The following is a 20,072-nucleotide window of genomic DNA, read 5'->3' on the forward strand; positions in this document are numbered from 1 at the left end:
GGCACATGCCTCTCATTGCCAGCCAGATCCGTGCTCCCTGGACATGGTCTAAAATCTCACTGCCATGTCTTCAGCTCACAAACCTTCAGTGACTTCCTCCTGTCCTAACGCCCGTGGCATCAGTTCCAAACTCCTCATGGCAGCATGCTGGGCCCCTGCTCTCAGGTCCCACGAACTCCGCCAGCTCATCTCCGCATGCTCAGCTGCCTGGCAACATATCCGGAGGTTCTGACCTCCCCATGCCTGCATTTCCCCCTCCCCACTCCTCCTACCTGCTCCCTCCCAGAGAGTCAGCTCAATCGCCCCCTCCTTCTTGATTCCAGAGGGGCTCGTGGAGCTTCCAGGGGGCTTCGGACAGCTTGCAGGGGGTCATATCTGGCATCTGCCTCTGGAGTCAGAACAACCTACCTCTGATCATTCCCATTCCCCGCCAGCACCTACTACTGTGAGACTGGGGTTCCCATGACCATGTGCTGTGACTGGCAGCTGGGCGGGGGCTCTAATAATAGCTTTTGTACTACAGAGTGAGCTGATCCCCCACAAGGCACACTTTTCCCAGAGTGGCGATACCCTGTGAGCCTGCGAATGGTATAAGCTCCCCACCGTGGCTCATGTGAAGGGCCCAAGCAGCCATGCGCCCCAGGTGAGCTGACACAGGCTAGGAAGGCAAAGAAAGGTCTCCTCCTGCAATTCTGCTACTGCAGTTGACTCAAAGCCAGATTTTCTTTTCCAAGTTTTCAGGGTGACAGTTACAGGCCCTGTCAATGCTGCCTGTTGCCTAGGACAGCAGGCCCAGCGAGCAGGGAACTGCAGGAAAAAGGCAGAGATGGGGGCCTGGCACTTATTGTCTATCTATAAAACAAACTCATGGCCTGTAATGACAGAGCTGGGCCTTCTGCCTCCGTGGCCTTATTGCCTTCACCATCCACAAATTCTAATGTGATTTTTTTCCTTCTTTCTCATGAGATGAGAAAGTACTTAAGAGTTAAGCAAAATGAATTCACACCCTAGTCCCCCTGCCCTTAGGCTGTGTAACTTCCCAAGCTGAGCTTCCTGTCCCCTCTGTACAGGGGACTAATGTGGCCCACCTCCCAGGCTGTCTTGGGAGACAGCAAACACAGTCAGCGCTGTGTCAGTCAGTGCTGTCATAAGCTGTCACTAAGCAGGTGCATAAGCAATGTTCGCTTTATTTTCTCTCTCATTTTTCTTTTTTCTTGGCTTTCTTTCTTCACAGCTCTTTGTCCCTGTCACCCTGCCCGCCCCCCCACCACTCTGCCACTCCACACCAGGCCCAGGACTCGGAGCTCCCACAGAACCATTTTTCCACAGTGAGGGAAGGGTCACAGTCCATGGTCAGAGTGGGGAGGCCCTCGGAAAGGCCAGCCTCACTCCTTGCTTCCTGGGGCGTCCCCAAGGGCTGGGCTCTGGGAGGGGCGAAGGTCTCTGAGGGAGGGGGTTGGGCAGGTGGGGCCCTGGAGCCTGTGGAGAAGGGCAGATCAGACGGGCCAGGTGGCTCCAGGGCTCTGAGGTGGGTGCCAAGGCAGGGAGTGGTGATTTGGGAGGGCACTGTGTTCAGGGTGGTGACTGCAGCCCTGTGACTCTTCTGGGGACAGGGACGAGGGAGCATGGCCCTGGTGCACACGGCCTGCGGCAGGTCTGAGTCAAAATACCTAAGGCTGACCCTGGCCGGTCATGCGGAGGGCTGCCCAGTCATCGCCTTATGCCGGCCTGGGTCACCCAGGAGGGCTGGGCGTGGCCCAGTCAGCTGTGACTCAGGTCCCAGCAGCCTCGCCACACAACACCAGGCAGGGGTGTGGGGCACAGGGACGCCCCCTCCCCACCCCTGGCTCCGCTTCTCCCCTCAGCTACCCTGAAGATTCTGCTCCACCTGTGTCAGGTGCAGTCTGGCCAGGAATCTGGGGTTCTCTGCCCCTGTTGCCCCTAGCCCCTCATCTGGGGGGCGGGGTAGAAGTAGGGGGAGCCTAAGAGCCACACGGCCCTTGAGGGGAAGTCAAGTGGGGGGTGGGGTGAGGAGCCCTCTCCAGAGAAGATTCAGCAGGAGAGGGAAGCAGAGGGGACGCTGGCCCCGAAGACGACGGTGTCCCACTGAAGACCTGGCACACACCCCGCGAGCCACCAGAGGGTCCTGTGCGGGCGCAGACCACGGTAGGCTTCTCTGATGGGGTGGGGTCAAGGGGTAGATGCCAGTCCCCAAATTTATCCTCAGCAGAGCAAACATCACTCCCTCCCTCATGTGGCTGGGGGTGCACCTGGCGGCCCACATGGTTCTCCAGGCCTCAGTCCCCCCATCTGCGTAACGGGCATGGTAAGAAGTGCCCTGCACATCTCTCAGAGGGTGTCCAGGCAAAGAAGACAGACCAGATGTGAAAGCGTCAGGTGGACATGTCAGGGGTTAAGGATCATCTCAGGGTTGAAGGGCAGAAGAGGGAGCACAGAATGGAGAGGACGGAATCCTGGCCTTGTGTGATTCTGGAGAGGTCACCTCTCTGGGGGTTTTGATTCCTGGATTCTCAAGAGACCCTCAAGTTCCCCTTTCCCCAGAGCAGTGGAGGGTTCTGAGCCCATGGAGGCCTAGCTTTCCTTCAGATGGAGACACGGCAGGCAGAGTGTCCTTGTCCCTCCAGGAGGGGCTGCAGTGGGTCGTGGGGTGGGTCCTACTTGCCTCTGCTTTGTGGCGAAGGGTGAGGATCTTTGCCAAAGTGAAATCTCTCATGGGAGGCTCTGGGGTGTGTGGTAAGTCAAGGTCATGGTCCCTACACTTTTGACCTTGGACTGGCACAGGACTTGACCACTCTGTGCTTCACTTGCTCTGTACGATGGACCTAACTGTGGAAGCACCAGGTCAGGGGCTGTGGCGGGGAGGAAGGAAAAATATGAGCAAAGTCTGCACAGAGCTTGGCACCAGAGGGGAGGCGCCTTGGCACAAATAATCCTAGAAGGGGCTCGACCACAATCTTACCATCAACAGTTCCTGAGGACTGGGAAGAGGTTTCCAGGAGGGCAGGGACACTGTCCCCAGGGCCCGTCCTGGGTGGGGACTAGGTGGTCTTGGGGCCTGAGGTAGGTGGGAAAGGGCAGCTGTGTCCCTCCTTCTCGTCTTCCCGCTCCCAGAGCTTCAGGAAGCGCTGGGCTGGGCCGAGGCCCCTTCAGGACTGCTCGGCCTGTCCCCTTCCCCCTGCCTTGGCCAATGTCCTCTCCCCACCCTCCATTCTGAACCTCAGACATCCCTGCGCACTTCCTCAATCCCCAAATCCTGATCTGCAGTGTTCTGGAAGAGGCACTGGCGGAGCCAGGCCGGCCTGGGGCTGGTGGTGCCGTGGCCATGGCGCCTGCTGTCCGCCGGGCAGTGGGGGGCGCTGTAGTCCGCAGCTTGGAGCCCAGCTGAGCGGCCGGGCGTTGGAGCTCACTGGGCATTGAGCCCTGGACCTGGCCCCTCACTCCCTCTGGGACGGGCTTTCCAGGGTGCTTGCGAGGCTTTTTCTATCCCCCCAAACGCACCTTTTCTAGCTCCTTCAAGACCAATGGCTTCTCTAGGCCCGTTTTACAGATGGGGAAAGGGACACTCCAAGAAGCTTCTTTCTAGAATTCTCACAGGAAATCAGGGCAGAAATTCGGAGTTCCTGACTCCCTCTCTGGGAGTCCCAGTGAGGCAAGCAGCCCACGCTGTTGGGGATGTGCCACTAATTTGCTGCGTGACCTTGGAAAAGCGATTTCCCCTCTCTGAGCCGTACCCGTGAAGTTTTATCAGCTTGGATAATAATGTCAGGAACTCAGACACGTCTTCAGTGCCTGCCAGGGTTTTCCAGAGGGAGTTGCTAACCTCCCAGGTTGACGACACATTGCTTCCCACTTTGTAGACATTGGAACTGAGGCCTGAGCTATGAGATCACCTGTCTGAAGGTCCACAGCTTATAAATGGCAGAGCTAGAACTGGACCTGAGGTCTGGCTGATTGTAGAGCCCACCTTGTACACCCCCTACCCACCAACCTCATCTTGCCAAACTTTTCCCTTTATAAGTGAGGATCCTGAAGCCAGGGCCAGCAGAGGCTGGGATGGTTTCTAAGTTCCCACAAGCTGACATTGCTCCGCCTGAGGGCAGAGAACTACGGGCCACCATCCTCCCTCTAGGAGGAGGGTCCCTGCCACCAGCCCGCTGGTCAGGGCAGACGCGGGAGAGATGCGTCTGAGGGATGCCGGCTCTCCAGACAGCTCACTGTGATCCCTGGGCAGGCTGGTCCCAACCAGAAAGGGAGGAAGTGGAAACGGGGTCCAGGGTGGGGCGGGGTGGAGAAGGCTGGCTGGGCAGGAGATCAGAGCAGGATTGTGTCATGGAGTCCTGTGGCTGATAAGCAGCTGAGCGGCCAGCCCAGACAGAAGGAGGGGCTCCCCGGGGGCGAGTCACCCTTGGGACCCCATGGCCCCCTGCTGCCAGTGATCCCCAGCCAGACTGCCCAGACCACACTTGGCCTCCTAGCTCCTGATTTCAGAAGGCTGGCTCCATCGCATCCTGTGAGACCTTGGGCAAATCATTGCACTCTCTGAGCCTCAGTCTCTGTGCCTGTAAAACCAGGATTAAAATGCCTCCCTTGGAGATGGGGATTAGGACTGGAGGTAACAGGCTACTCTAGTGAATGCTTTATAATGGTTTGCTTTGGGGGACATCGGTGTGAGAGAGGCTCATGAAGGCCTTTGGGGCTCTTGGCGTGCCAACCACATGTCCCCAAAAGGGTGGGGAACAGGAGTGGCTCATGGGTGCAGGATTGGTGGAGAGGAGCATCATACCCAGGTTGCCCAAAGGATCAGGGGGCGGCCTGGACCTCTCCTCCCAGCTCCCCACGAGCTGCTCCCCTACCTGGTCCATCCCCCCCGACGTCAGAGAGCTCATCCTTTCTTCTCTTTCCAGGGAAGAGGATGGTACAACCTCAGCGGGGCCTCATTCCCTCCATCCTCCCCACCCATTGGGACAGGGCCACTTTACTCTTTCCATCTTATCACCTCCCACCCACCATCCTCAAAACATTTCCTTAGTCCCTGTGGGCACTGGGGGACAGTTTAGGGAGAAGGCCTGGCTGCCTCCCTGACATCATCTCTGGGGTCGAGTCAGGGTGGCCCCAGTAAGCTTGACTCTAGGTGGGGGGTAGGGGGAGGGAGGCCGGGTCCCACCTTGGTGCCGGCCAGTTTCAGGCTGAGCAGGTCCGTGGGGCTGCTTCCTGTTCTATTTATTGCCTCTGAGTTCAGGAAATCATTGAGTGAAACATCCTCCCCCACCCCCTGCCCGAGATTATTTAATAGGAGACGAGCTGTGGTCTCTCTCTTTTGGAAAATCCAGTGGGAGAAGGAAGCTGTCAGCTCAGCCCTGACATCAGCTTTGTCCCTGCGCCAAGAGTCAGGGTGGCCAGGGCGGGGGGTGGCCTAGGGCAGGGTGGGGAGGAAACCAGCTGCTGGTGGCCCCTGTGACGTGAGGCTGCCACACGGTTCCCAGGGACAGGGGCTAGAGGGTGAGGAGCAAGGATCGCTGGAGACACACATGGGGGCACACGCGCACACACGCACAGGGTCACACTTCCCACTCGTACCGAGACCCCCACCACACACAGGCTCTCATAGACATGGGGTCAGACCCACACTTGTACAGGATTGATGCACACGGTCACGCACACATTCACAAGCACACAGAGGGCTCACAACGTCAGCCAGCGTTGTGCATGCTCCAGCTCTCTCCCAACTACACACGGGCGAACAGATCAGCACAGACATAGCTGAACATAGATGTGCAGACACACAAAGGCCCTCACCACGCACGCACGCACATGCAATGCCCACTCAGGCCCAGACGGACCCATGGGGGACCTGGTGGGTGCTCCTAGACACAGGCTGGGCTTCTGGGTCTCTGGCTACCCTGGAGGGAAGAATGCAGCCACTTCTTCCTTCCACTGCCTTCGGTGAGATTGAAGGGGTCCCATGTGTGGCAGAGTGAGGACAGGCCCGTGACTATCCTGGGCCCTACCCATGGGGAGCGGGAATAGGAAGGGGAATCCAGGGGTCTGAGGCTTTGGAGGGAATGGATGGTGAGAGGCTGGGCCCTGGGAGGGCCTTTGTCCCAGCTCAGTGTGATGCCAGGCCTCCGCCCCCCACCGTGAGCACCTGCCTGCCCCCCCCCGCCTGCAGCACCTCTTGCCCATTCCTGAGCTGCAATGGATAGCGGCTAAGTTGGAAGTCAGGAGCCCCATGCTGCCAACAGCTGAGTGACCTTAAGCAAGTCACTCCTCAACCCTCAGGGCCTGGCTTTCATCATCGATACCAGTGGCTTACAAACGTTTTTGACCGTGACCCATAGTTAGAAACACATTGTACCTTGCAACCAGAGGATGATGTACACAGTGACACATACAAACAGCAGAAAGAAAAACTTTCGTGGAGCAGTGTTTGCCCTCGCTCCGGGCGATGCTGGGTAATTTTGCTATTCCATTTCCTTTTTGAAAGTGCTGGCAGCAAACCCTTTAAATTGAATCCATGATGCACTAAGAGGCAGAGATCCACAGTTTGAAAAGCTAGCTACATCTGTGTGCAACGATCTAGGGCTAGTTCGAGATTCAGAGAGGGCCTGGAGGAGGTTGAAGTCTTGCAGAAACAAAAATGCACACATCCACTAGGTGCTGATGAATGAACGGGGCGGGGCAGAGGGGAAAGCAATCCATTCCACAGATGGAGACACCGAGGGCGGAGTGTGCAACAGCATGGCTCTCGGAGCCAGGCCTCTGGCCCTACCAGTAATTGAGGCTTTGTGGGCTGTTTCTTCCCTTGCAGTTTCTATCAGAATTGAGGGAAAAATGCTGTCATTCTGATTCACCTCCAGGGGATTGATTTCTGAAGCAGAACCAGTCTCGGGAAATGTCAGGGTGATGCTGGGGGCAGTTGGCAGGAGGCCAGGGCAGCTTCTGGAACTTCCTTGGCCTCAAGTGGGTATAACTGGTCCCTGCCAGAGATTTGATGGGGTGAGGGTGAGAGGGGGCAGACAATAGGCCTGGAGCCTGGGCCTGAAGAGCCCCAAAGGCAGCTGGGCTCTCCAGGGCCCCAAGGTGGGAAATATCGCTTATCCCCCTGCTGAGGCTCTAAGAGGCTGCCTGTTCCCCTAGGACCCACACCACGATCTGTGTACTGAGAGGACCCAGGAGCTCTCCCTGGCTTAACTCTCAGACCAAGGGTAGTGCACTGACCCCTGCATCCAGGCCCGATCCAACCCCCCCACCCTCCCTCCCCGTGGCCACCCTGAGCCCTAGTTAGAACGATTGCCACATGTTAATTACTTGATCTGTATTTCCCATTTCACATTCTCATGACAGCCTCATGAGTCCGGCACTACAGCAATCCCTACTTTCAGAAGGAAGATTGAGGCTCAGAGAGAGGAAGTCAATTTGCTCCAGGTCACACCATTAGTAAGTGGTGTGGGCAGGATTTGAACCCAGGTTTGTCTGGCTCTTAGCCATACCTTTACCCACGGAGACCATCGCCAGCCTAGCCCCAGTCAGCCCAGAGTTGACAAGCAATGCTGAGCCAGGGGCCACAGGAAAGTCCATGAGAGTGTGTAGATGGTTCCATGGTGCTGCAGGATGGAGGTGAGGAGCCACACGTGTAATTACACCCTCACTTCTCAAGTGCCAAATAATGAGGTGCTTTTGTCTTTTTGGACAGGACACCCAACTGCCAGGGCTGTGCCAGGAATTCCTGAACTTCTCTCATCTCCTCTGGCTGTCCCTCGCCAGCCCTGGTCCTGAGCCGTACCTTCTGGCCCCCACTTTCCTCTCTGGGGCCATCTGACTTTCCCATGCTCATCTTCCAGGTGAGAACATCATGGTAGGGGCTGGGCTTGAGCTGATGGCTGAGAGCAGCTGCTGGTTTTCAGAGAACTGAGAGCTTAGCTGAGCATAGGGAAGGGGAATGGTGAGAGAGAGAAGGAGGGGGACAGCCTGGGTACTGGGGCTTGCCCGGAGTGCTCAGTTTCTGGGTCACTGGTCTTGGGGAATTCCCCAATGCCCAGAGAGCTGCTTACCTGGTGACTAACTGCTGCTGGCTGCCCACACAGGATGCCTGACTGTCAGGGTACCTCCCTGCCACCTTTCTGCCAATGGCCACTGCCATGCTGCCCTCTCCTCTGAGTGCCCCCAGGGTGCAGGAAAGAGACAGACAGGCAGGGGGCTGGCCCCCCGCCCCCACACCCCCTGGGGCTCCACAGGGAGTGGCTGGTGATTCAAGCCCCTCTGAGCCGACCTATGTCTCCTTCCTTCTCAGTAGGGGCCTGAGGGGTGAATCAGCTCCTGGGGGCGGTGAGGTCGGGTCAGCCACTGTCCTTAGCTCAGGCCTGGGGTGAGGGTGGTCAGGGGCCAGGATAGGACAGGGGGAGAGTGAGCACACTGTCATTTCAGTCCCCTATACAACCCATCTGATTTTTCGGAGGCACTTCTGAAGCTGGAGTCTGTAAGGGTGTCTTGCCTCCATTATCCATCAGAAGTAGGTAGACATGTCTCTCTCTTGCCCAGGCTTCCCACCTTAGCCCTGGAGTGCACCCAAGTTTCCTCATCTGTTAAATGGGGATAAGAACCTCTATTTCACAGGAAGGTGGTGAAGACCAATGCTGACATGCAAAGGGCTTGCTGGGTGCCCAGAACTGCGCTGAGCCCTGAGCCCTCACAGCAAACCCATAGCGTAGGTACCTTCGTTCCCATTTCACATACGAAGAAACTGAGACCAGGAGGTGATCGCTTCCCCAAAGTCACCCAGCTCACACCTGGCAGAGCCAAAGCTCCGACCCGGTTCTGAGTGAGGCCGAAGTCCACTCTTCAGACTCTACACCTCTCCACGACAGGTTTGGCACACACAGCTTTTGGAAATCATAAAATGCTTTTTAAAAATACTTAGTATCTACTCTGGTATAACCCCGAGCCACGTACCGTCGAGAGTACAAATGAGTGTCAGACCCTATCTAGGACTGAGGAATAAGACCTGTCCTTACCTGAAAGGACGGTGGGCAACACTGGGCAGACTCTGCCCGTCTGGGCCTCGAAGAAGTGGCCTTAGTGCTCCTCGCTCCCCTTGTGGCGTGAGGTGCTGCTGGCCTCGTTGTGGCCAGCAAGCCAGAGACCTCGCTCTATTGTTAACTTTCTGTGCAGCGCTGGGCAAGCGCTTCACCTCTCTGAGCCTTAGTTTCCTCACCTGACAAATAAAACATCTGTGACATTCCAGGAGAGGCTAGTGGGTAAGAATCAGCAGAAAAGGAGGGACTGGGTGGTGGCATGTGCCAAAGTATGTAGAAGAAAGAGCCCTGAGGGGCCCTGGGAAGGCCCCTGGCAAGCACATGGGCTCATTTCCTAGAGAGGGAAGATGAGCAAGTGAATGAATGGCATGGCCTTCTGGAGATAGCACCCCAGAGCCCTGGCCTGGCAGCCCCCTGCCCAGGCTGAAGGCAGGGGACCATGTGGGGTCCATGTGGGTCCCAACTATCCCTCTCATCCTGAGGCCAGTCACATCCCCAGCAGGCCCAGTGTGCAGAAGCAGGACAGGCTGGGGATGAAGTCACAGGCTGGAAGAGGCCTGGGCTGGGGCTGCCACTCCAGGGTGGGGCCTGGGGTCACGACCCTGGGAGCAGGCAGCCAAGAAGGGAGGATGCCTTCCGTGAGGAAGCTGGGGAAAACACACACACAGCAGCGAAGGGAGGGAGGGAAGAAAACAAACTCCTGGAGACCAAAGCTGGCCCGGAGTTCGGCCTGGGCGGCCGATTCCTGGGGACCGACGCCACGTTGCAGGCAGCTCACAGCCTGGCGGCTCCGAGACCCTCCCTGGCCTTCCCCCAAGAGGCCCAGCGCAGGTGGTGCCTGGACATGGACAGGAGAGGGAGGCTGGGCCTGGGGTGCCAAGGGGCCCACAGCACTTGGGGAGCACAGGCCAAGTCAGGTACCGTGAGAGGGGAAACTGAGGCACGGGAGGGGGGCCAGTCAATGCAGGGGTTAAGTGTCTCCTAGACTCTGCTCCCACTTCCTGTTTCCTGTAGGTGGGGCTGAGATTACAGAGCAATTGGGGGTGATTATAGGGCTGATGCGGGATCTGGGGAGCCAGAGGCAGTGCAAGGGATGTCCTGGGCCATGAGGTTGCCTGAGCCAGGCTGGGGTACGTGGGCTTCTTGGGAGTATTGCAGACCCCAGAGCAGGCATAATGGAGGGGCAAGTTAGTGCTAGGTAGGGCCTTTGAAGAAAGAGACAAAGCGTGAGGAACAGAGAAGAGGAAGGAGAGCCAGCCTGGGCTATACCAGCCTCCCCCATGCTGGGAAGTCCCAGGTGGACTGGGCAGTTTTATATCGTACATCCCAGGTCCCCAAAGCATGGGAGAAGCGAGCCTGGATGGGGCGGGGTGTGTGTGTGTTGCGGGGGAGGGTGGTCAGGGACAGCAATAGGCACTAAGGCCAGTCCTGGCATGATGAGGGAGGAATGCTTGGCTGGGCAAGTCCAGGATATGGCAAGAGGCAAGAGCTGGGGGCATGCACGGTGGGGGTGGGGTGGGCAGGGGGTATTAGAATCCAGGGGAAGGATGAGGGGCTCCCTGGCCTTGGAAAACCAACTCTCCCGCCTTGTTTTGTGTTTGGGGTCAGGCCCAAGGGCTGGGGTGGGATCCTGAGAGGAATGAGACCTCTCTTGGGATGGAGATGCCTCTGGCAGCTTGTGGGACACTGTGGTCCCAGATAGCTGTTCTCTGGTCAGCACCTCCATTTCAGTTTTTTTAAAAAAAATGCTTTTTACAGAAGAGGAGTGCCTCGTGCTCATTTTCTCCTGGTCCTTACTCTTCCTTCCCCCTACCCCCAACAATTTATTTACGAATCTACCTGACCACAGTTGACACTAGAATTTGTGACCTTGCCTTAGATACTCTAGAAGCACCTTTTGGGGTCCTCCATCATTCTCTGAGGCTCCTAAGGGGCTTTCGAGGCAGGTCTGGGAGGGGGCAAGCTATTTCTGATCTCCCCGCCATTCCTCTGCATCTTCAGGAGGAAACCTGGGTCCGATTGCTGAGGCCCTCTAGGTCTCTGCTTCAGGTATTCCTCTGGAATGGACCTGTTGGACTACGTTCCTGATGGGGTTGAAAAGAGTTTAGGTAACCCCCAGACACACAACACCTTCCCAGAAGCTCCTCCCTGGGCTGTCCCCTAATAACCTAGTCACAGCAACCCCCTAGCCCCCATCTTCCCAGCCCCCTCTGCGGACTCACAGGTACTTGTGCTTAGCAACACAGGCTTGCTGATGGCAGTCAGGGACCTGTGGGTCTCTGGGCAGCTATTCCCTTTGGAGTCCCCCTTTACCCAGTGGCAATGGGCAGGTTGGAGGAGGCTACCTATGAGGTGGCTTCCTGCACCCACATTCAGTTCTGCTTTATTGCTGTCTAAAGTCCACGCCAGGCCCCAGCCCCTCTTCCTGGAGCCTCCTTCTCAGCCAAGTCCCAGCCTGCCTCCTGCCCAATGCCCCCCAAAACCCCCAATCAGGGGGTCACAGGTGCCAGCCTCCATCTGCTTGCCTAGTCTCAAGCCACCTCCCTAAACCCAGGTGAGTCAGGGCTGTCTGAGGCGCCCACTGCCAGGGGACCCTGATGACTCGGCCTGGGGACCCTCCTCCCCCTCCTCACCTTCAGGGCAAGCCACTCAGGAAAACCGCAGGGTGTTTTGTCGAAGAGTTCATTATAATTTTATCAATCAAATTCTTAGAAGAGGGAAAAAGTCTGCTCTCTCCACCCTCCCCCCTCACTGCCCCCCCCTTCACTCTCACTTTCTTCCATTCATAATTTCCTATGATGCACCTCAAACAACTTCCTGGACGGGGATCCCTGCTAAATATAGCTGTTTCTCTGTCTTACAACACAGGCTCCAGTATATAAATCAGGCAAATTCCCCATTTGAGCATGAACCTCTGAAAACTGCCGGCATCTAAGGTCTCCTCCAAGGCCCTCTGGAGTCCAGCCCATAATGAAGGTCTTGGCAGCAGGTAAATCCACCCGCCCCGCGCTGGCTTCCGCGCCCCGCTGCGAGTGCAGCGGCAACTTGGGGCACTTGGCGATTGCGAACGGGACACCCGCCCGCGGCAGACACACGGATACTTGGGGCGTCCGCGCAACCGGCCCGGCCGCTGGAGGCGCTGGGTGGCGGCTGGGGCGAGCGCAGGCACATGGTCCCGGCGCAGCGCGTCCAGCCCGTCCGCCCGGGGGCCAGCAGGTTGGCGGGCAAGCGAGGGGCGCCGCAGCCTTCTTCCACCTCCTGCTCCTCCTCTTCCTTCTGGAGCCTGCCACTCTCCCATGCTGCTCTTCCCGCTCTGCTTTCTCCCGGATTCACCCTCCCTCTTTCTTTCTTTCTGTCTTTCCGCTTTCTCTTTTCCAACCGCGTCCTGGGCTGCTCCCTGGGAGGGGCGCAGGCCGCCCAGCAGCTTGCAAACTCCGGCTGGGACAAAAGCAGGTGCTGCCTCCATCTGCTAGTGCCTGGAAAGCTGTGTTCTGTGCTAGGTGAGCTGGGGGCGTCGGGGGTGGGGGGCAGCCATCCCCGGGACTCAGCGCTGCCTGGGGATGCTGGGAGGTACAGGGGACCCAACAGAAGTGAACTTGAAGCTGCCACTGTCCCAGGAAGCTCCCGTACCCTCTTCCCCGCAGCCTCGCCGGTTCCCCAGCCTCAGTGGTCCGCTGACCCCAGCCCTTACTGCTGAGCCCCTTGGAAAGACCCCTTCGCAGATAGCTATGAGTGAAGCGGGGCGGTGGGGAAGCAGGCGCGCTGGGGGAGGGGCGATCCAGGACCGGAATGAACAGCTCCCAGCTCTCCTGTCACCTTTCGCTTTCCTTCCTTCCCCGCCCACCTGGCTTCCTGCGACCTTTTCCCTTTTTTTTTCTGGTTGCACCATTTCCTCTCCTTCCCCAAGGCTCTGGGTGCCCGTGGCACCCCTGGATTCTCCTTGTCCTAACCCAGGGCCTGGGGCAAGGAGTAGTAGACTAGGGCCTGGGGGAGGGCATGGAGGCGAGGAGCTTTGCAGAGCTGGGGAGAGAAAGTTTTGAATAATGATTTGGGGATGGATGAGGAAGCAGAAGCACAGAATTGGGGTGAAGCTGAGGGTCCTAGGAGAGGGGGGGTCCTATTTAGAGGACAGCTAGAAGATATGGGAGGAAGAGACAGAATTAGGGGCCAAATAACCCAGGGAGACCAAATCACGTGACAGGTTTGGGAGGGAGAAGACGGTCATCAGAGGACAACCCCCTCTGTTTCCCTGTGGACCTCCTGGGAGCCTAATTCGAGAGATACAGGCTGCAATGGGCCAGTGAGCATGAAGCAATGCTTAGGAATCTGGGCCATCCCGGGAGGTGGAAAGATGGGGCCTTACTTTTCCCTGAGATCCCCTGAGCTTAGGCACTGAGCTTTCCGGTCGGAGGGCCAGGAGGCCTCAGGGGCTTTAGCCTTCCCAAGGAAAAAGGCTGGATGACTGGCGTCACTCTGGACCCGTATTCCAACTGGTAGGAACGGCTCATGCCCTGCCCCTTCGCTCCTTCTCTCAGGAGAAGGCAGGGAGAGAGAAGCGGAGACAGAGAGTTAGCGATCTGGAGAGAGGGAGACAGAGAGAAGCAGATGCAGTGATGTGGTGAGAACTAGAAAAGGCCAGGCCAGGGGAAAATCGAGCCGGAGGCTGTTGTCCCAGAGAAGATGAGGAACATTCTCCCCATCTGCTCATGACTTACCTTTGCCTGTTCCCAGGAGTCGTCCCCCTGCTGCTGGTTCTGCACTGGAAACACGGGGCAGGGAGCCCCCTTCCCATCACCCCTGTCAACGCCACCTGTGTCACACGCCACCCATGTCACAACAACCTCATGAACCAGATCAGGAACCAACTGGCCCAGCTCAACAGCAGTGCCAATGCCCTCTTCATTCTCTATGTAAGTCACTCCCCAGTTATCGAGGATGGAGGGAGGGCAGAGGGGGTTCGCTGCACTGACCCGGGCTGACAGGGCTGGTTAGGGAAAGAGACCCTTTTGGAGTTGGAAGGAAAGAACGGGGATGGGGCTTGGTCCAACCACACCAGCCTCTCAGAGCTTCTGCCCTACCCCCAGCATAAGCTCGGAGACTGGAAGTCACTTTTCCAGGGTGCCCAGTTAGGAAGGGCAGAGTTGGTGGGAGATGGGAGGCCTTGTACTTCTAGACCTGGGGGTCCATCATGTGGAGCAGGAGGCTGGTGGTGAGAAACAGAGAAGAAAGAGGTAGTGATGTGCACGGGGAGATGAGGTTGGGAGAGACAGTAGCTGTATGTGTCTGGGGGTACAAAGCCGCCCAGGAAGAGGGTGAGTGCCGTGGGTGAAAGGGCAAGTGTGTGGCGTACCTGCCCTGGGGGAGACGTGGCGTTTTCCTTTCTGTCCCTATATGGTCCTGATGAGGAGGATGATGGTGATTATATACCTTTTGTGGAACAGGCCTTGATTCTTTATCAAGCGCGTTCATACCCATGATTACCTCTGGCTCTCATGACAATCTCGAGATACCTACAGGAAAAGTAGTTGGGTCCCTATGCCACAGGTGGGAAACTGAGACCCAAGGGCTCACCCAGAGGCTTGGTGACAGGGCCGGAACACCCATCCCTAACTGCCATGTCTCCTTCCCTCTGCCTCTCTGTTCCTCAGTACACGGCCCAAGGGGAGCCATTCCCCAACAACCTGGACAAGCTGTGTGGCCCCAACGTGACAGACTTCCCACCCTTCCATGCCAATGGCACGGAAAAGGCCCGGCTGGTGGAGCTGTACCGCATCATCGCGTACCTTGGCGCCTCCCTGGGCAACATCACACGGGACCAGAAGATCCTCAATCCCAACGCCCTCAGCCTCCACAGCAAGCTGAATGCCACCACAGACACCATGCGGGGCCTCCTCAGTAACGTGCTATGCCGCCTGTGCAGCAAGTACCACGTGGCCCACGTGGAGGTGGCCTATGGCCCTGACACCTCAGGCAAGGATGTCTTCCAGAAGAAGAAATTGGGCTGTCAGCTCCTGGGGAAGTATAAGCAGGTCATCGCTGTAGTGGCCCAGGCCTTCTAAACAGGAGGTCTTGAAGCGTGCAGTGACCCCAGATCTTAGACTCAGGTGGCTCTCAAACTGTGGCTGGGGTCTGAAGTATCGACGAACCCAAGTGTGGGCTGCTGGCAGACCCCGAGGCATTCCTGGCCAGTCCACTCCCCTCCAGGGTGGACTGGTAAAACTGGGCAGAGTTACAATTCCCATAGGCAGGGCCTATATACAACCGTAACTAGAAGAGGCATCCCTTCTTCTGGGAGACTGCAGCCAGGCTCCATGGTGCCAGGCTGGCGAGGGGAGTGTGGGCTGGACTTCTGCCCCACTTGTCCCCTCAGCTGGGGCTTTGTGAGCCAACTGAACAAATGGTCTACGGGGACCCTGACCACAGGGCGAGATGGCAGGTGTCAGGGGAATTGCCCGGCCCCCAGCACAATGACCATCATCATTGCCGTTTCTTCTCCTTAGGTAGACTTTAAAGGTGTGTTTGGAACTCGGGCAAGCCAGAGGGGCTGGGATCCCAAAGGACTCCTTGGCCCCTGTAATTGTGGTGAATGGAAGTTAGAGAAGGGAGCTCTGTTTGAGATGCTGCCTTCTCTTGAGTGTGCGTGATTAGAGAGCTCAAGCCTAGGGACTGTTAGGTAGAAGGTTCCAGAAGGAGGCCACTGGCCTTCAGGCTCCTGGGGAGGCAGAGAAGCCACCTTCAGGTCTGGGAAGGAAGTTACTGGAAGGAAGAGAGGCCCTGAAAGCCTTGATGGGCTCTCCTTCCTCTTCCCTGTAGTCTTTCTTGCAGCCTAAGATGGCCAAGGTATGGTGGCTGGACCTGGAGGTGGGGGTATGTGGAGATGAGCAGGTGGCAAAGTCAGGCGAGGAGGTTTGAGGGGACCCAGAGTCTTCCCTCTGGGCAAGGGTCTGTAAGGGAGAGGATGGACTGGATAGTCCAGAGTGACAGCTCACATCTGAGGCCCATGGAGGCCCAGTGAGGTCACACAAAGGTACTTGAGGGGGACAGGGGCCATCTCTGGTCCCCAGAGCAAGGGGACAGCAGAACTTGAGGTCAGGGTCTCATGGAAGCCTGAGATCCAAGAGTGCTGAGTGTCTGATCCAGCACAATTATCTATTTATTATGATGCCCTATTTATATTAACTTATTGGTGCTTTAAATGGCAAAGTTAATTCCCCTTTCCCTGCTCCCTACCCAACAGAAATAATATGATGGCTCCTTCCATAGGAGCCAGCGCCAGGCCTTAGCAGAGCTTGGTCTGGAAGCTGAAGATGTTACAAGTGGGATAAGCCTTATGGATGAAGCTCAGAGAAGGGTCACAATCTGAGAGAACTGGTCAGCCTGGGTGGGGGGTGGGGGACCCAGCTCCATCCCCCCACCCTAACTTTGGGTGTCAGCATCCTGTCTGCAAGGCAGGCTGGGCCACTTTGTGCAGTGGCTTGAGGGCCTTTTCCCAGGACCACCATGGTGCTTGGCTCCAGGGGATCATTCTACACGGTGTCTTCTGGTGCCCCTGGAACTGTGTTTCATGGGGCAGTGGGCAAAGCAGCTCTGGTGGTCGTTTCCTTGTCTCCATGCTGCTTGCCTATAGACTAGCAGTTGAGGGGCCCTGAACCAGCGCCCAGCACGCTCACACACAGCGGGGAAGCTCCTTCTCGGGCGGCTGAACACCCAGAGAGGGCGAGAGAGCCTGGCTGGACCTCAGGAAGTTTAGGGAGGAGGCCCCTGCTCTGGAGAGGAGGACATGGAGGCCCTGGGACATGGACCAGGAAGCTGTGGTCCCTCTCGCCCCACCTCCCCCCACGCCCCCACCCATGTCTGGGCTCCCAGGCAGGGAACCTGATCTTTTCCTTTGTGCCGGGGCCAGGCTAGTGGAGAACCGCCCTCCAGTCTGGGAGCAGGGGAGGAGGGCGCAGAGCTGGGGCAGCTGCTAAGAGCAGCTTCTGGCTTCTTCTCAAACCCTAAGCGGGCTGCAGTCCGAGCAGTTCAGCCAAGGAGATTATGGTACTTTGCACTCACTTTGCACCTCTCTCTGTCTTCTCTAAGCACTTTATCACACCCACTGGCTGGCAGGTGAGCAGGCAGCAGGCAGGCCCTGAGGCCTGGGGTGGGGTTGGGGGCCAGAGTGAGAGTTGTCTGTCCCATTGGCTAAGATGTGATGTGAGGGGTGGCGGAGGCCCTGGCAGTCGCATGCGTTCCTATGCTGTCTTAACGTGGCTCCAGATCTCAGCCTACTGCCCCCGTCGCTCTGCTCCTTCAGTGAACATGGCTCAGCAGGCTGGGGGCCTGCTGGGTCTCCATCATCTCATCACCTCATGTCCCATGTCGGGGTCACCTGGGCAGCCTCTGAGGCTCGGGGACCAAGAAAATCTTTTCCGGGCCTGATACAGCCCCGGGCTCCACATGCCGTGGCTGCCCATGCCCTCCCCTCCTCAGCCCCTTCCCACTCTGCCCCTCAGCACCCCTCCTCTGCTCTTTCCAGAACCAGGCCGGCTGATCAGCACCCACTTTGCACAGCATCCTTGAATTATGGATTCTCTGTGTGGAAAAAGCTTTGCAGAGCAGGAAGCTGTCCTTTCTCTCATTTTTCATCTGCTGGTGGTGCCCCTCACTTGCACAGTGGGTCTCGGGCTGGGCACCTGAGGAGGACGATACCATCAGCAAATGAGGGGGTAGGACAGTCATTTTGAAGTTTACTGAGAGAGGAGTATTGGGGACCTTATTTATTTAGAAAACATTTAAACAGAAAAGCACCGCTAGTTTATTCGTCTCTCCTCCTTGTCACCATCCTCCTCCCTCTTCTTGTCCCCTCGTTGGGAACATCGCCCTTGATAGAAGCAGTCCAGCCTGGAATCCAGTGAGAATTGAATTTCCCTTTAGATGGTACAGATGTTCTTACCTTCGGATCACTCCCAGTCCCCCCCAGATCCTGGTGCCTGGGTGTCACTCCCACCCACATTGCTAGCTCCATGCTCTGTGCATCCTTCCGTATTTCCCTCCTTCCTTTCTACTGGAAAGGACTTGGCCTTGGGGGACAAATTCCTCTTTGATGAATGTACCCTGTGGGAATGTTTCATACTGATAGATTATTTTTATTTATTCAATGTCATATTTAAAATATTTATTTTTTTATACTGAAGGAATTTTTTTTTTTTTTTTAAGAAAAAAGAAATTAATAAAGAATCTGCTCTTGGCAAGCTCTTCCGAGTGTACTCATGTGGGGAGACGGGGCTGGAAGGTCCGGGAAGGTCTCTGGCCTGAGTATCCAGTTCAGCGGGACTCTGCTTGGTGAAGGGCTGAGGGGTAGGAAGATGAGGCGCTTCTACCTGGCAAGGGTGCCAGTTTGGGCAGGGGTGGGGTGGGTGGAACTTTGGCACAGGAGAACAAGGTGGGTGGGGTTCCAGATCATGGGGTGCTGCCAGAAAAGGGATGGGCTGCCCAAAAGTGGGGAGGGGTATTAGTTGATGTCTTAGCACCGTCACTCCCAGCCCCCCACTTACTGCTCACTGTAGTCCCACGAGTCCCTCAGAGCCATCATCCCCATTAAACAGAGGGGGAAACTGAGTCTCAGAGATATGAAGCTACTCGCCCGAGGTCACACTGGCAGGGTGTTTAGGGCCACCCTTCTGTTTCCAAATCTCATGATTTTTTCTCTACATGGAAATTCAGAGACTTAGAAGACACTAGCTGCCGAGACCTCTGTCCTCAAGAAATGGTCCATTGACCATCTGAGGGTAAATAAAGGCAACAGGTGTGATGATTTTGGAGCAGGAAGTTCAAGGGTCCTGTTCAGAATCAAGTAAGATGCTGGGAGCAGAATATGAGCTTTGCCCGCCGGCTCTTCTGAGCCCGAGTAGCTCTCCACAGTGGACATTGTAGTCCCTCTTGTTGTCTCATACCTAAGGAACCTCTTCCACTGCAACCTTCTTCCCAACCTCCTGGGATCCCTTTTTTGGGGAACAAGAGAAGTCGGAACCAGATGGCCACAGACATAGGAGTAGCCCCAGATGTCTCCACTGCCCTTCGCCGTGGGGTTTGGGTCTGGGCTCCCTGAGCCGAGATTCATTTAGGGAGTGGGCAGTTTTTCTGAGAGTTACCTACTCACTTGTTCATGAATGTTTTTAAGTGTCAGGTCCTGTGTGGGGTTCCAAAGGTGAATGGGATACCGTCTGTGCCTTCTGGCAGCTCCCAGGCTAGTGAGGACAATGAACGAGCACATCCAAGGCGATGTGACCAACGGAAGAGGCACATAGAAACGGCCAAGGCCAAAGTGGAGAGACCACTCAGTACCAGCAGGGGGCTCAGGCCTTGGGTCTCTCTGCTTTCTGTGCAATGGAGGGGCTTGACCCACATCAGGCAACCTTGGCCTCACCTGGGAACTGATCAAGAACACAGAATCTTGTTCCCTAGACCCAAAGTCAGAATCTGCCCTTTAACAAGATCCCAGGCAATTCATATGCACTTTAAAGTCTGAGAAAGGCCACCCTGCACTCCTTCCATCTCTCACTCCTCCTGAGTTGATCAAGAAGCCAAGTGCACATCGCCAAGGGCAACGCAGGCAGCTGCTTGGGAGGGAGAGGCCGGCTGGCCTCTGGGAGCCAGACCCACAGCTGTTTCAGACGCTTCCTCCAGCAGCTCCAGGGTCTCAGGCCCCTCCCAGCCAGCTAAATCCTTCACTGCCAGCCACACCCTGCCATCACCCATCCCCTTCGCTCATGGGAAACGAGGCTGAAGCTTTTCAAAAGAAACCTTTACTAGGAAACTATAGGAAAACAAATGCCAAAGCACAGAAATGAGGGAAGCACAGAAATGGCAGATCCTAACCGTCCTAACTGTCCTGTGGAGCTGGCTGGGCTGCCTGGGCACTCAGGTTCTTCACTACCTCTGTCTGGGGAGTTCTCAGTCCCAGCAGGTGTCCTGTTCTCTGCTCTGCCCCAGTTGGAGACAACAAAGGACTGTTACTTAGTTATTGGGTCACCCCCC

The 20,072-nt window shown here is 56.7% G+C and overlaps 1 protein-coding gene across 2 annotated transcripts; it reads left to right on the forward strand.

Annotated features, from left to right (window-relative positions):
• Positions 1–1,706: 1,706 nt before the first annotated feature.
• On the forward strand, positions 1,707–18,194 carry LIF (LIF, interleukin 6 family cytokine). Of its 2 annotated transcripts, XM_011373333.2 has the most exons (5): positions 1,707–2,166; positions 7,715–7,862; positions 11,922–12,042; positions 13,785–13,963; positions 14,702–18,194. In XM_011373333.2, exons 3-5 carry the CDS (start codon positions 12,024–12,026, stop codon positions 15,110–15,112), a joined length of 609 nt encoding a protein of 202 aa, XP_011371635.1. In that variant the 5' UTR covers positions 1,707–2,166; positions 7,715–7,862; positions 11,922–12,023; the 3' UTR covers positions 15,113–18,194. The 2 variants fall into 2 exon arrangements, with proteins under 2 accessions (XP_011371635.1, XP_011371636.1); XM_011373334.2 differs by lacking the exon at positions 7,715–7,862.
• The last annotated feature ends 1,878 nt before the right edge of the window (positions 18,195–20,072 follow it).

This window comes from Pteropus vampyrus, unplaced genomic scaffold (genome assembly GCF_000151845.1).
Source record: "Pteropus vampyrus isolate Shadow unplaced genomic scaffold, Pvam_2.0 Scaffold223, whole genome shotgun sequence".
In the NCBI taxonomy this organism is placed as follows: domain Eukaryota; kingdom Metazoa; phylum Chordata; class Mammalia; order Chiroptera; family Pteropodidae; genus Pteropus; species Pteropus vampyrus.